The sequence below is a fragment of the Schistocerca piceifrons genome, chromosome X (genome assembly GCF_021461385.2).
Source record: "Schistocerca piceifrons isolate TAMUIC-IGC-003096 chromosome X, iqSchPice1.1, whole genome shotgun sequence".
Classification (NCBI taxonomy): Eukaryota; Metazoa; Arthropoda; class Insecta; order Orthoptera; family Acrididae; genus Schistocerca; species Schistocerca piceifrons.
The window spans coordinates 604,824,480-604,841,123 of record NC_060149.1 but is presented as its reverse complement, the minus strand read 5'-3'; the positions used below and the strand labels follow the sequence as shown (position 1 = coordinate 604,841,123).

The 16,644-nt window shown below is 39.8% G+C and overlaps 1 protein-coding gene across 1 annotated transcript in view; it reads right to left on the bottom strand.

The window, feature by feature from the left end:
• Positions 1–12,720: 12,720 nt before the first annotated feature.
• LOC124722545 overlaps positions 12,721–16,644 on the bottom strand; it is a 435,389-nt gene continuing 431,465 nt past the window's right edge. Inside the window, exon 4 of the mRNA XM_047247687.1 lies at positions 12,721–13,919. Coding sequence (XP_047103643.1) covers positions 13,860–13,919 — 60 coding nt within the window. The 3' untranslated portion in view covers positions 12,721–13,859. The remainder of the gene's footprint in view (positions 13,920–16,644) is intronic.

Genomic DNA, 16,644 nt, shown 5'->3' with positions numbered 1-16,644 from the left:
TTATGATCCGCCACAGACCTTCCAGTTGGCAAGGTGATCACGACTTTCTGCTATGGTTAACACGTGTGTATCCTCCAATTTAATCTCATTGCTCTTCACACATTTCGTACACAGGCCGCGGAACAGTACAGAAACATCTTCAAATTCTCGTGCCAGGTCCATCACCGTTAATTTTCTTTTCTTAATCCCTAATGCCATCTGTAGATTCTCCAGAGATCTGTTTCTATTCATAAGCTTTTTCTGAATAGTGTTGCACGCTGTCACATTGCGCTACTATAATTTCTTGCGTACTGTAACACTCTGCATTCTTTACACTTTCAATTTGTTTCGGATTTAAGAGCGTATTGGTCTTTAAATGTTCCTTTTTCTGCAGGTATGTATAATGTACATTCCTTAGTTTCCATTCTTCTTTGCCTCTTCCAGAAACTTCACTCCTTCTCTCTAATATAATTATCCTTTTTTGTTATTCATGTCATTGCGTCTAAATGGTTCAAATGGCTCTGAGCACTATGGGACTTAACATCAGTGGTCATCAGTCCCCTAGAACTTAGAACTACTTAAACCTAGCTAACCTAAGGACATCACACACATCCATGCCCGAGTTAGGATTCGAACCTGCGACCGTAGCAGTCGCGCAGCTCCGGACTGAGCGCCTAGAACCGCGAGACCACCGCGGCCGGCATTGCGTCTCTTGTATGTATGGCCAGTCATGTTTTTCGTATTTGTGGCCATGTCTCTTCTTTTTCGACATTTCACATTGGACCAGAAACTTTTGCCGATTTCTGCATCCTGCTATCTTTTCGACAGAGGTTTCCGTTTGCTATAAGAATGATAGATAATTTTGTAGTCCATTTAGTCAAAGGGATTTGGTTTAATAGTTTTCTTCCTGTACAGTATTTGATCTTCTTCAACTGTCGACTTAATATTTGTTACGCTCGTTGTTACTCTGCGGTTTCGTCTAATGCGCCTTAGCAGGTTACTGAACGGTTCAAAATCCATATTCCGTTCTTTGAATTTCGCACTCTAAGAACATTCGGTACATCACACAGTTTTTGCCTCATTGGCTGTATTGTTTCTTTCTTTTCACACATGGGATGCACACTGAAGCTCACTTGCTATTTGTACAGCCCTCTTTTAGAAGGGCAGATTCTTCGTAGTGAGACCGTGTCTGCTTTTTCTCCTTACGGTACTTCGCAACGTGTCCATAGTCATCTCGTTACAGCATCTGGACGATTCAACGTGGTCCTATAGAATGGTTGCTGGAAATCCAGTGTATGTTTTGTTCTGAGTAACATAACGTACTCTAAGTTTCACATAATTTACTGTCAGCTTCCCTCATCGACGTGTTTAAAATCTGACCTTTAGTTAGTATAAGAACTGCTTCCTAACTGTAGTTACCTCCAAGTTCAGTTCATGTGTTGGTGTTGTTGTGATCTTCCGTCTGAAGACTGGTTTGATTCTCCTTTCGAAACACAGTCCATTCCAATCAACTGACTAACGAAGTTCTTTGCTGTCTCTGTTGGAATTACAGTGTCATCGACAAACCTCAAAGTTCTTTATTTCTTCTCCTTGAACTTTAATTTCTACTCTAAATTTTTCATTGGTTTCCTTTAGTGATTGCTTAGTGTACAGACTGAGTAACATCGGCGACATACTACAACCTTGTCTCACTCGCTTCTCAATCACTACTTCCCTTTCAGACCTCACTAATTTCAGAGAGAGTACTGCAGTCAACACTGTCACAAGCGAACCACTCTACGAATACTACAAACGTACGTTTCCATTTCCTTAAGCTATCTTCTAAGATAAGCTGTAGGGTCGGTAGTGCTTGGTGTATTCCTAAATTGTTCTGGAAATTAAACTGATCTCCCTTCAGGTCGGCTTCTACCAGTTTCTCCATTCTTCTGTAAGGAATTAGTCTTAGTATTTGGTAACCACGACTTATTAAACCGCTAATTCGGTAATATTCACGCTTGAGAGTATCTGCTATGTTTTCTATTCTAATTATTATATTGTTCTTGAAGTCTCAGCTGTCTCGTATGTCTTTCTCACTTGATGAAAGGATTATATGATGACTGGCTTCCTAAGGCTATCAGTAACTCTGACGGAATTTCGTCTACTGCCGTGGTCTCGTTTCGACTTAAGTCTTTCAGCGCTCTGTCAAATTCTTCTTGCAATGTAATATATCCCATCTCATGTTCATATAATTCCTCTTCCATTTCTATAATATTGCCTTCAAGTTCATCTCTCTTGTATAGACTCTCTATATACTCATTCCACCTTACAGATTTCCCTTCTTTTCTTAGGATCTGAGCTCTTGATATTCACACGCCTGCTACTCTTTACTCCATAGGCTCCACTATCTCGTCTCTCAAAGCTACCCATTCGTCTTCCTCAGTACGCTTTCCTCCTGTTCTAGTCAACTGATGCCGAAAGCTCCCAATGAAACTCTCAACGGCCTCTCGTTCTCTCAATTTACCCAGGTAATATCTTCCATCATTTTGAAATTCCTTCAGTTTCAATCTACAATTCATGACGTGTAAATTGTGGTCAGGATCCACATATGCTCTGTAAATGTCTTACAATTTAAAATCTAGTTCCGAATCTCTGGCTTACCATTGTATAATCAGTCTGACACTTCCCGGTATCTCCAGGTCCCTTCTACGTTTACAACCTTATACAACTTTCTTTCGTGATTCTTAAATGAAGTGTTAGATGTGATTAAATTGTGATCTGTACGAAATTCTACCAGGCCGCTTCCTGTTTCACTCCTTTGCCGCAGTCCATATTCACCTACTACTTTTAGTTCTCTTCCCATTCCTACTATCGAATTGCAGTCCTCCATCATAATTAAACTTTCATCTTCCTTAACTATCTGAATAATTCCTTTTATCTCATGAGACACGAAAATATTCATCATTTTTGGAAAGTTGACGTGTAAACTTGTGATATTGTGGTAGGTGTGACACTGTGTAGCCAAAGGCCTTGCCGCAATGTTAACACCGCTTCCCGTCAAGTCACTGAAGTTGAGCGCTATCGGGTTGGACTAACACTTAGATGGGTGACCATCCGGTCTGCCGAGCGCTGTTGGCAAACGGGGTGCACACAGCCCTTGTGAGGCAAACCGAGGAGCTACTTCATTGAGAAGTGGCGCCTTCGGTCTCCTAAACTGACATACAGCCGGGAGAGCGGTGTTCTGACCACATGCTCCTCCATATCCGCATCCACTGACACCTGTGGGCTGAGCATGACACGGCGGCCGTTCGGTACCGTTGGGCCTTCCAAGTTTAGTAACATTGTGTATATCTTGGCTACGATAATGCGTTCGCTATGTTGTTCATAGTAGCTTACCCGCATTCCTATTTTCCTATTGATTATCAAAGCTACTCCTCCATTATTCCTATTTGATACTGTACTTTTAACCCTTTATTCACCAGATCAGTCGTTCTGTTCCTGCTGTCATCAAACTTTACTAATCCCTACTATCTTTAACTTCAACCTATGTATCTCCGTTGTTAAGTCATGTAACCTAGATACCCGATTAAGGGATCTAACGTTCTATGCTTCGATCCGTATAGAACACCAGTCTAATTTCTGCTGAAGACGACCACTTCCTGAGTGGTTCATATCCAGAGATCCGAATAGGGGACTATTTTATCTCCGAAATATTTTACTCAGAGGGTGCCATAATCATTTAACGATATGGTAAAGCTGCATGGCTCGAAAAAAGCAACGGCTGTAGTTTCCCCTTGCTTTCAGCGGTTCACAGTATCAGCTTAGCAAGGCCGTTTTGGATGATGTTACAAGGAAACATACTGTTGCCCTGCAGCTAGTGAAAAGACTGCTGCCTCTCTGCAGGAACCAAACTTTTGTCTGACCTCTCGATAGATATCCCTCTGTTATGGCTGCACCTACGGTCCTGCTATCTGTATCATGGAGGCAAGCAAGCCACCACCCCAACGGAAAGGTCACTTTTTGGCGAGGTCACTAGGAGGTCATACAATATCGTCTTCGGTGTCCGTTTCCTTGGTGGCTCGTACATCATTTTTTAATTTAGCTCCGAATTTTTTGTCAACTTCCTGCTCTCCTATACCGTTCCATTTTCAGTTATTAATACATTGTTTCCGGTCTACATTTTCTCGATTCTGATCTGTTTTTTTTTCCAGATCAGTAGCTCCATGAGACGAATCTGTATTTGCTTTGCGTATTTCTTGTCCTTAGATAAGCGTGCTACTAAGCTTGGCCTGCATGCTTTCAATCTTTGAGTTTGTGGCGTCTGTCTGATCGAGTGTAGCAGTGGTTGCCGCAGCAGAAAATACACTGCCTTGTCTTTGTTTCCTTAAGCGAGCCTAGCGTTTCTTGATGCCAGGTCGGATTTCATAGGAACGTAGCAGTGACTACGAGGACGTAACAACTTTATCAGCACACAAAGATCCAGCAGCGTCGCCACGTAAAGGACGTACAACCAGGTATACGAAGCTGTAAGCCACTATGAAGCAACGGATCGAGGAAACGTTTTTTTTTGTTTTTTTCTTGGAAACAGTATTTTCGGTTCTTATTCTAAGATTTTCGTGAAATACTTGACATGCATTTAACGAATCTGACAGTTCAAATAATGTAGAACTTCTGTTTTACTCTTCCGTCTATGAAATAAATTTATAATCCTGTTTTCAGCTTTTCCATTTCATGACGATCTTTCAGAAGTGAAGAGATCGCTCTGTAATTGATACTATTGACCATGGAGAGCCAAGCGGCAATTTACACTTAAAATAATTTGTTCTATTTATCCTATGTCTTATTTCTATTTGAAACACGTCGGGAATCCGCGCCGACTTCTTTCATAAGTAAGCAAGCACGTCATTCACCATTCCGCTGTTTTATTTTTTTAAAAACAATTACCGTGTTTCTGGGAGGCTACGATGCTTGGCTGACTTTCACCCACCCGCTGTGTATTCGCTCTTGGTATTTCTCGTTGAGCTCAGGGATTTGCATACACTGATCAGCCAGAACTTTATGACCACTGACCTACTATCAATATAAACCCGTCCATGTGACAGCAGCGTCACCTGGCGAGGAATGACTGCTAGTTACACTCATGCAAGGTGCATGTAGTATCAGCGAGCGTGCTGTCCGTGTGTAGAAAGGGAAAGGCGCACGATATATCTATGTTTGACCGAGGGCAGACGGTGATGGCCCGTAGGCTCGGCACGAGCATCCGAGGTGAAACCACGTCCAGACGTCGGCGGATTGGGCGACCACCCCTCATTACAGATGTCGTACGTCGTAGGATGGGCAGAGTGGTAAAACAGGACAGGCGTCGAACTGTAGAGGAACTGACATCAGACCTTAAGGCTGGGCAGAGTACAAGTGTAGTTGAAAATACTGTGCACCGAACACTCTTACCTATCGGCCTCCGCAGCCAATGACCCATGCATGTTCCAATGTTAACACCGCGACATCGGCAATTACGACTGAAAAAGCACGTGACATTCGGCACTGGACGTTGGCGCAGTGTCAGAGCGTTGCATGGTCTGATGAATCCCGATACCTTCTTCATCATGACGATGGGGGGACGCGAATCCATCTTCTTCCAGGGGAAGAGCTCCTTGACACCTATACTTCGGGATGGAGTAAAGCTGGCGGCGGCTCCATTATGCTCTGAGGAACATCCACGCGGGCATCGATGGGTCCAGCTCGTGGAATGTCCCATGACGGCTAAGGTATAACGTACTCTGTTTGCAAAACCACGTACACAACTTCATGACGATCATGTTTACCGACGGCATCAATATCGTGCGTCATCGACCAACGACCTACTTCCTGAAATGCTTGTGCCTCGCCTGGACCCTACATCGGGCATGTAGTCTTCTTAGTACGCCAGTGCCATTCTCTGGTCATTTTATACTCCCAGCACTCCTTCTCTGTCATGATACACAATGCGCCCATTTGCTCTTCCTTTGAAGTCTACGTTTCACCTTTTTCAGCACAACTGGGTGCAGCGGACAGTCTACGCTACACGTGATCACTCTGTCGTCACGTGGCTCTGCAGCCATATTTCTCTGGCAGTGATATTGGCGCTCACTGTTTCTGTAGGGGCCTCACCTTCTTCCGTAGGCAATGGCATTAAGATTACTTCAGCGGTTTTAATTTATTAGCCTCCCGTTGGTTTATTTCTGAAGGCAAATTATACAGAGCCGCCACTACTGTCGCGGTAATTACCAGAACCCACTTTTCAATAAACATTACTAATGGTGACACAGTTGAGTCTTTTTATCGGTTTTCTTGTCACGTAGCCAGTACCCAACACCGTACTCTGGAAATAAACAGGTAACTTCCATGTGAACCATCTGAACATGAGCCTAAAAAGGTTCAAAACAAGTTAATGGAAAAAACAAATTTTTCAAAAAATGACTGGTTGCAGTTGCCTGTATTTGTATTGAAATGGAATATTACACCATGCACAACATTTTGTTTTACGTATTGCTTCATTTCTGTTTGTAAATGATATTCTTTCGGTATGCTTAATAAAATGGTAACAAAACAATACCCCCACAAACTACCGACAACACTGCAGATACCATTTACACGTAATACTGTGTCGTTCTCCTCAACACGAGGCTTTGCTGTAACCTCTGGCATTTATATTTCAGGTCGTGATAATTACATTTACTGTAAATTATGAGGCTCCACAATATGCTTTACAGCACAAAAACTACTGACTTACAAATTCCAACGATAACTAGTGTTGTTGTCTTAACAGACGAAGAGAATTTCAACGAGCTTCTTGCACCTTTCTGTGCCTTGTTGTAACACTGATACATTTCACTCCTTTCCTATTCTGTTACATGCTTAAGCACCTTTCCACTCATTTCTATGTGTGATTTTAATAGGTTAGACAGATTTTTTTTCTTCTTGAACAAGCTATGTAGATTTTGTTTAAAAGTCAATAAGAGCAGAAAAATATTAAAACGGACTTTACGGAAAACACCAGTAAATCATCATACCATCAGCAATAATAGCCCACCTCAACAACAATATTGAACCTCAGTAACAAAGGTCTTCCTGCAACTGTGAAAACAAATCAAATTGAAACAATGTTGCTGAAACGTAAAGTCAGTCACTGCTGGCATGAATTTAACTGTTCCTAGCTATCGACTGTGTACTGTCTTGTTGGCCACGTTAGTGTTTTACCAGAACGGAATTTTACAAAAAAATCACGCCGAAGGTTAAGAAGGAGTGGTTGTACTTCAGAAGACTTCAAGACTCAGTTTATCGAAACTGATGAAATCATTCTGCGATATGGCTTCTGCGAAGTAATATTGCAATTGATGACAAGCATCATACAAGGAGAATAAACCAGCACATCCAGAACACCATATATTTAAAGGACATAGAACTCTGAAAGTGGAAACCTACTACACACTTTCACCTCAGGATCTGAAAAGCACCCTTACTGAGTGAGTTTATCGCGAGTTTTTCCATAGCAGTAATCAAGTCAGGAATTCCAATCAATAAGGTAAACAATCGTGCGTTCAAATCACTTATTGAGAGATACGCACAAAGGTCAATACCCGATAAGAGCACTATGAGAAAAGTTACATACAGCCAAATTATGAGAAAATTTTACAGAAACTAAAGAGGTGGTCGGCAAAAATGAAGCGGGATTAGATCCATATGAAACTGTTGGTGAGCTGCAAAGATATCTTCTGAATGTGTTGCTTTTTCCATTATCTGTTGAGTGGGTAAAACCCTTTGCTTTTTAAAGGGTACGAACTCAAGAAGACAAATGTCTGCACTATAACACAATCGTTCAACGATTGGCAAGGGGCATACAACACGAAAACTTCAGGCTTGTGGTCACTGATCTAACACGCTACGTGTACTCGGTTTTTCAACAACTGAAGGGCATGTACCCCAACCTCAACCATGTGACATGTATTGCACACGGTCTGCATCTTGTTTTCGGAAGTTTTAGCAAGAATTACTGTAGAGTAAATGGCTTCATTGCTGCTCCGAAGAAGATTCTGGTAGAGGTTCCCACTCATCAAGTTTTGTATCAAGAAATGACGAGGATCCACCTTCCACCGTTCCTGTCATCATGAGGTGGGGTACTTGGACAAAATGTGCAGTTCTCTTCTCAGAATGATAAAATGAAACACCTCATATGTGCCCTAAACTCAATGGGCACAGCAGTCATCAACTAGGCCCAACAATCAATCAACAACAAAGGCCTGGATTTGAAACTATTTGTAGTGTATGTTATTCAGCGTTTGGAAGAAGAAGGTATGGAGAAAGAGGAAAAGTGGAAGAAGGTAATGAGCGTCATGGATATCCTTAATTAATTTGTTAAAGACAAACTCGAATTAAATTTGAAAATCTATCCATATGTGGAAGCCCTTGAAATTTTGGCCGAATTTCCTTTATGGTTGCTAACGAGATATGCTCCGTTGGTTTCTATAGGTATCGAATCGAGTTTCTCAGTATATTACAAGCTATTGAGCTCAGAGCGTCACGACTTATTTTCAACAAAATTGTAATGATGTGTGTAATCCAGTGTAAGAGAACCCTGTAAATCGGACAATGAGAGTTAATGCAGCTGTCTTAAACCCAGATAAAGTAAATTCATCAGCACTGTTTTCTACGTAATTTCAGAACCTTTTTCCCCTTTTCTCACCGTAATATACACCTCAGAATACTTTAATTAGTGATTTTTTCTGGTACTCTTTTCTCCTTACGTCGTAACATCTTTTGGAAGAGTTCTGTTTAACTTGTCTACATGACGTGTTGCCGAAGGAGTTAGGAACGAAATTTTCAGATATTTCAAATCAATGTTTAGTTTTCATTAAAAGTGTTTTTTAAGTCACTGTATTTATCCAGTAATAAAGGAAGTCTATTAAAAAATATGAAAAAGTAAATATTATAATTTTAAATATTAAAATCATCTTGCTTTTCAAATACTTCATAGAACAACTTAAACAAAAATAGCTATACATTTTCCCTTGAAGTGTGTTATATCAACATTTATTGCAGTCTGAAATGGGATAACAACATAAAAATTACAAATTCCACATGACATCATCATCATCATCATTTAATACTTTCACAATTGGCAGAAAAAATATTTCAGCAGGTACAGCTAAGGCCACTTACTAAATGTAATAGCAGATAACATAATAGAAATCTGATACATCGAAAAAAATGATAAAAATACTTTTTTGAACAGTAAAAGAGATTATCTGTAAATAAGATGTCAGGTCCTAGCTATTGTACTCCCTACTTGATGAATACTAAAATGTATTCTTACAAACTTCAAAAATATTTTTGGCAGTACTTTCAGAAAAGAAGTAAGAAGCATTTTCCTTAACTGCTAAGTTGGACACACACACAGTCACAAATACACACAGACATGTACAGATACAGCCATATGAAATTTATGCACATGGGCGCGCGCGCGCACACACACACACACACACACACACACACACACACACACACACACACACAAACATCAATTTGCACACGTATTAAAACAAATCCTATTGAATTACAACAACGATAAACTACATTTAAACAATAACAATATTGAAGGAAGAACTGGTTATTTAAATTCTGAGGTATACTGGGTAATAAACAATTCCACAAAAGTTTTATGATAAGAATATTATTTAATGAACTGTAAACTATCGCCACACTCTACAATGCAGTCTGCAGGAAACACAATGTCGCTCATTGGCCTGAGGTACATTGATGCTTCAGTTAATAACCACTGAGACAATCTCATTGTTTTTATTCATTGTATTTTATTTTTATACATCAAACCAGTGCATCTGTATTATTAACACATAATTTCGTGACAACTGATACTCTACAATAAGGAACTCCTCCCCTTCAATTTAAAGTACCTTAGTGTGGAATGTATGGTAATTGTTCCTTCCTTGTAATCCAGTACCTTGCGTCGTTAGTTAATGTTGTGAATCACATATTCATTATATCACAAGAGACTGATAAAGGAAGTTCATTATCTGTAGCAGAAGAAATATTTTTATGGTTGTACATATTTCATAATATGTGTGGGTCCTATCAATATGTTCAATAAAAGATTTCAGAACGAATGTTGCAAAGACATTTTCTGTGCCGTGCCTCAAGTGTGTTGCTGTCACTTTGAATATTTTGCGGTGATGGTATAATTTAGATGTAGTACATTTAAGAATAAATATTGCGACACGTAGGAAAATTTAAACTTTCTTCAGTTAGTTCTCCACTAATCAACACAGTTGCTCATATAAATATTCCTCTGTAAATAACTCTTCATAAATGTTTTAGTTTGTGAAATAATTAATATAATAATCATTCTCTGCTCATATGATATCAAAGCTTTGTAGATACATCAATGAAGTGAGTATTTACAAAAAGGATTTTTGCACGCAAGAAGTACACATAAAGCTGAAACCTTATTATGGTTGGAACTTCATACTGCACATTCGCATGAGCAGTTATTATTAAGATTATTACGATAGATAGAAATCTTCCATAACCTATGGAACATCTCATAAACATAAATACTTAAAATTATCGTCTTCATTTAACATTTAATCGAACATTTATTAACTATCTGCGACATTATTCGTCAAGAACACATATATCTTCCATGCCTTACTGGTTGCACCAACTTTTCAGTTAAAACAATTAATCTAGTGCAATGTGCTTCATAACTACTATAAAATACGAGTAACAACAAATGTGGCAGGATCAATCTCGTATCACAATGTTGCAGTGCTTTAGAAATTCGACGTGTCTGAATAAGTAGCTAAATTGTGCTGTTAAAAAGTGAAATAAATTATTAATTGGAATGCCAACTTGTAGATTAAAATAAAGTACACAAGGTATTGAATAACATTAATCAATGTAAAATAGTTACACATTTGTTTACAAACAAAAATTCCTAGAAACACATTTATTTAAAAGGAATGTTTTACTGATTCACAACTTTGAGTTCAAATATGTCTTTGTTATATGAAATATTCACAACTGAGTTTCCATAAGAATAGATTTAATTTCTTTGTAAAAGTGCTATAGGTCACATATATTTAGTACGTGCAGGACTACGAGTAGTTTTGGGGGCATATTGCTTCATTATTGTGCAAATACACCTAATCCAAGTGTCACTATATTTGATGACTTTATAAACTAATTTCCTCTTTGCACCATCTGCATATATTACGTAAATATTTGTAGACTATGAATGTTGGAGAATTTAAGAAAAATATCCTCGAAAAAGCTACACGGTATTTTTTCAGTCATGTTTTTCCCTAGTTTCTATAGCTTAGCGAGAATTTAGAGTGAGGTTCACATATCTGTATTTGTGGGGTAGGATGGGGTGGAATTATGACCAAAATAGAGATCTATTCTTGCTATTCTCTTTTTATTAGGACCGTTATTTCACAATAGTTTTCTAATCATGTTCACATAGCTTCAGGAGATGACATCTTCATCTAGAACATACAAAAGCTCGTTTGATCAACCTGATACATGTTACATAGATGCGAAACTTAAAGTATATTGGACGTTTCTGACGAAATTTATGTTCAAAGCCATACCTGCTTTTCAAAATTACTTGTGTTTTATTGATACAACAGGAATGTAGAAGTTACTTTTGTTTCAGTAGTATTCGTAACTAGTCCTTGTGAAGATCTGTTAAGATAATGATTTACCGAGTGTATTGTGTTGAAACAACTGTTCTGCTTTTGTAGCAGCTATAGATTAAAATATTATATTTATGCTAGTAAATTCATGTATGTAGCATAGTACTCACTTTTGGTTTGAGTAAAGATGTGACTCTGAGTACCGACTGAAACTTCCATCTTTCAGACGTACTTTCAGTCAAAAAATGATGTACTTTTTTTAAAAAAACTAAGGGTAAAAATGTTTGAACATTTGAAGTGAGGTATCACAATGATAGTAAATCCAGCACCATATATCCTTGATTTCTGTAAGGCATTTAGATTATATGAGAGGAATGAGGCACAATTCCGCTTAAGTGCATATAAGTGCATAAGCACAGGAATGTATTCTTCGACTTCGAGGATCGATAGAAGGTATATTAGAAATTAATTTCAGGAGCTTAAGTAATCTGAAGGTTGATTATTTAGTATTATATAAACGTTTTCTGTACTTTACCACTTATCACAAAGCAGCATCCGTTGCACCATTATGCTCACGTAGATTCCCATGAGGAATATTTACGGCTTCTATTTTGCACCAAACCGCGTCTGAAGTCATACTGTGACGTATACAGTAATGATTAACGACGCAGTTTTGCCCTTCTTTCACGTAGTAATATATGTCTTCCAGAGCTGACAGTATTTAAATCAAAAGTGTTTCTTTTTGATAATTTTTTCTTGTTTCACACTACTTGAGATTCATTTTTGTTTCATAGTGCACTGTTCATTCTTAAGATGGCTCCAGTGATGTGTGCAAAATAAGTGGCCTTTCACTTACATCGTCACATTAACAAAGTGAGACCAGTATAGCAGTCCGCAGCCTTTACATTATCATTTCATAAATCATAAGTCATGGAAAATAATTAGACACTACCGTTATGTAGAGACACATATTCTAATAACCCAGTAAGAACAAGTGCAAGTAACTGATTTTACACAACCACTTGTTGTTGATGTTTATTCACCAGGTTCTTGTATTTATTTTACAACGTAGAAAACATATCTTGAAATTTTTGGCACTGCTCTGAAGCGTTACTGGACAACGCATTCTTAAGAAAGCGAGACTGCTGCCATCGATTTGCTCTACAAAAGCAAAATTTAATTTCACTGCGTGCACTAACAGAGAATACATGTGAATGTGGATTATCTACTACACTACAGCTTACATTGATTACTATTACAATACATATTGACACAATACATTGTCAGGTAACAAATAAATATTCAGTAGCCCGTTGACATCACATTAGCGCCTACATACATTACAGCAATTCATATACATAAGCAACTTCTACTACTTATCTCCCTCTCGATGTGAAATCACGTAATTTATTCATCACTTATTATATCAGTAACTACAGTATGGTTATTACATGAAGTAATTACTACATAAAGGAGATACTGATTGTATGGCACCCTGCTGAGGCTCTGGGCAGGCGGCTGACAATAAACCAAATGGATAACGCGGTTTTAATAGAATACAGAATCAGATGGCACTCTTTGCTCTGATAAAATACTTGATAATTTATTTCATAAAGGGAGAAAATACAAGACAGTTTTTACATCTCGTATTTCTGAAGGGTAAGTAGGTACAGCCCAGACGGACAAGAACATTTCTGCTCGATGAGAATAAATATACCGTTTTCCACTTCTAGTGAGCCATCTCAAAATTGAACAAACTCAACAGTAAGAGATTGTTAGGCTATATATTGGTCTTCTGTGAACTTAAAAAAACCGTGTTCATCGGTTTTTCCGTGACGTCTGATACCAGTCTCATAAAATTATAATAATGTAACAAAAAGGGACAGCACTATCCTAAATGTCTTTATTGAATATTTAAATTGGTTCAGCTAGAAACATATTTATTTTTAAGTCGACATGCCTCAGACTATGAACGCCTCTACAACCTTTCAACAAAAAGTATGTAACAGACACGTAAACTTTTTATACATTCAGATAGAAATATTTCTTCTCGTCTACAAGGGTCGGGACATTAGGATGAAAGCTATGAAGCGCCCAAAACATTGAAAGAGCACAGTGCAATGCGTTTAGGATTGGGATCTCGCTCTTGGAACCACGTGAGGCATTGTAACAGACGAATAATTGAATTTGATTGGTTTCTGGACAGAACGACGCTGTTTAACGACCTCGTGCCCACCGTAACAGCGCGTCCGCCAAGACGTCTAGATGAGCCTTAGTCTGAAACAAAGAAAAATAAAAATTACTAAGATATAAGAAGAGTTGCGTTCACTGTTCACAAATTATAAGTAAAGCAATTATGGTAAATGTCAATCTTCAATAAAGAGGGATTTCTCATTCATTTCTGTAACACATCAGTACTGTCGCTTATCGCAGTAAGTTATCAGATATGTGCAACGGACGAAATCTTCTTGTACTGCATGAAGAGCTTTTACACCTAGCAAAGGTGAAATTTTAATTTTTAACTCTCTAACTGAGGAATAACCACTTGCTTAGGCTTAATTCACTACAAGGTCACAACATAGTTAATGTCTGGCGATAGTACCAGTGCAAAATTTTCTCGACTAGCAACATTCGCGGGTTTTAATTTCAAGACATACCGTGTGAATCTTTGGGGTAAGTTTATGTATCTATTCATTGTTTAACGGTTGGCTCCTTTTATAATTTCTTCTACTTATACCTAGATGCTCCTCAGGAAATAGTGCCACTCCTGCCTGGAACGAAGATCACCAGCTCTCTCATTACACCGGCTTCGACTGGAATTGTAGACGGAGACATCAATCAGTGCACATGAGGCTTTATAAAACACGGTATCAGCTGAAGAAAAGGACATGAAAGTCAGCATTTGGTAAGTATAATTGCTGTAAAAAAGGTTCCGTTGAACTTTCTCCACCAATCTGTTGTACACCGTGATTCGACAGGACTAAGCAATGTTTATCCCTAAGAATCATCTGTTGGGCCCAGTCAATACGCTATGCTCTGCTTTCGACACCGCACTAACTCCGGCAAAAACTGACGTTACAATAATCTAGCGATATGACACTGCAATAACCGCAGGCTTTTCTCTGTTTTAAGACGAACAGCGTAAAACCCTCGTCAGTTCTTAAGACAGGTTACTCATAGTTTCCCTAGTAAGGTTTGTACGAATGTGTGGATGGCACTTAAATCAAGAGCCTAAATTTTCCTTCTTTGTTGTTCAGAGCAGTTCATCATTCCGACCATCATATTACAGTTAACAGCATATTTTTCAAAGCAAGCAACTTCATGGTACTAGCAAGGGCAAATTTATCAGTTACAGTGTATATATAGCGTAAATCACAATTAAAACCAAAAACTGATGAGAGAAAAAAGTATATGATAACAGTAGAAAAACAGTAAAAAAGCAAACATGCGTACACAAGCGAGCAGTTCGCGATATAATTATCAGTGTGTGTTTACGAGCTGCTACTGACTTCAGTATGATATACACTGCCGGAAAAACCAGTTAGCACAGCCAGTTTATTCAAGATTTATTGCTGCAACAGAGTTTGTGGAGTACATGAAATGATTACAGATGAATAGCACAAACGGTTCTGAGGTACGAAGTATCGACGCGTGCTGTAACACCTATATTAGTGTGTGGGGAAGCCTTCACTGGCACCAGTGCAGTCGCTGACTATGGTATCCAGTCAACCGTACAGATGGCGAAAACTGTCCGGAGATACGTTACGCCACGCCTGCACGACCTGTTCGCGTAGTTCCGTAAGAGTTGTTGGTTGACGAGTCACACGGTTCACATCTCGCCTCGTCATATCCCGGGCAACGGCCTTGCCGCAGTGGATACACCGGTTCCCGTGAGGTCACTGAAGTTAAGCGCTGTCGGGCGTGGTCGGTGCTTGGACGGGTGACCATCCGGGCCGCCATGCGCTGTTGCCATTTTTCGGGGTGTACTCAGCCTCGTGATGCCAGTCGAGGAGCTACTCGACCGAATAGTACCGGCTTCGGTCAAGAATACCATCATAACGACTGGGAGAGCGGTGTGCTGACCACACGCCCCTCCTATCCGCATCTTCAACTGAGGATGACACGGCGGTCGGATGGTCTTGGTAGGCCACTCGTGGCCTGCAGACGGAGTGCTCGTCATATCCCACACGTGCTCAATTGGAGACAAGTCCGGAAATCATGCTGGCCAGGAACAGCTGTGCCTTGTAGAGGACATTGAGATTTATAGACAGTGTGCGATCGAGTACTATCCTGTAGGAGGAACACATCGCCTTCCTGTTGCAGGGAGGGCAAAGGACACAGCATAACAGCATTCTGCACGCATCGAGCGCTGGTTAGCGTCCACTCCAGAAAAACCAGAGGTGAACGAAAGTTGTAGCTTATCGCACCCCAGACCATAAGCCCTGTGGTGTAGCCAGTGTGTCTCGGACGAAGGCTCTCTACGACACGGCGCTCTCCATGTCTACGTTGCAAACGAACGTCACTTCCGTGCAGGCCGAATCTGCTTTCACCGCCCAAGACTATGGTGTATCTTTCCACCTTCCAATTGATCATCTGACTGCACCAATCGACACGTGCAAATAGATGCTGCGATGTGAGTGGAAGACGGAATAGAGATGTGCATTCCCGTAGTCAAACTATCAATAAGCGGTTCGCAACAGCTCGTGTTGACACGTGTGGACTCACAAGCCCTCTTATCTGTGCTATGGTAGCAGTACGACCTGCCACAGCTGCCTTAACGGAAAGACGATCCTGGAGGGCGTTTGTACTGCTTGAACGTCCAGAACCTCGTCTACGGGTATGACAATGTTCACATGACCGGTGATACCTGCATTGTTACACGACTGACGCAGCACGTCCAACTTGTGTGGAAGTTCTCCGAAAGGACCATCCCGCCACTGGAAAGGCTACAATTAGACCCATTTGGCTGTGGGAATCACGCGTGCGTCTGCGTGCCAAGGTT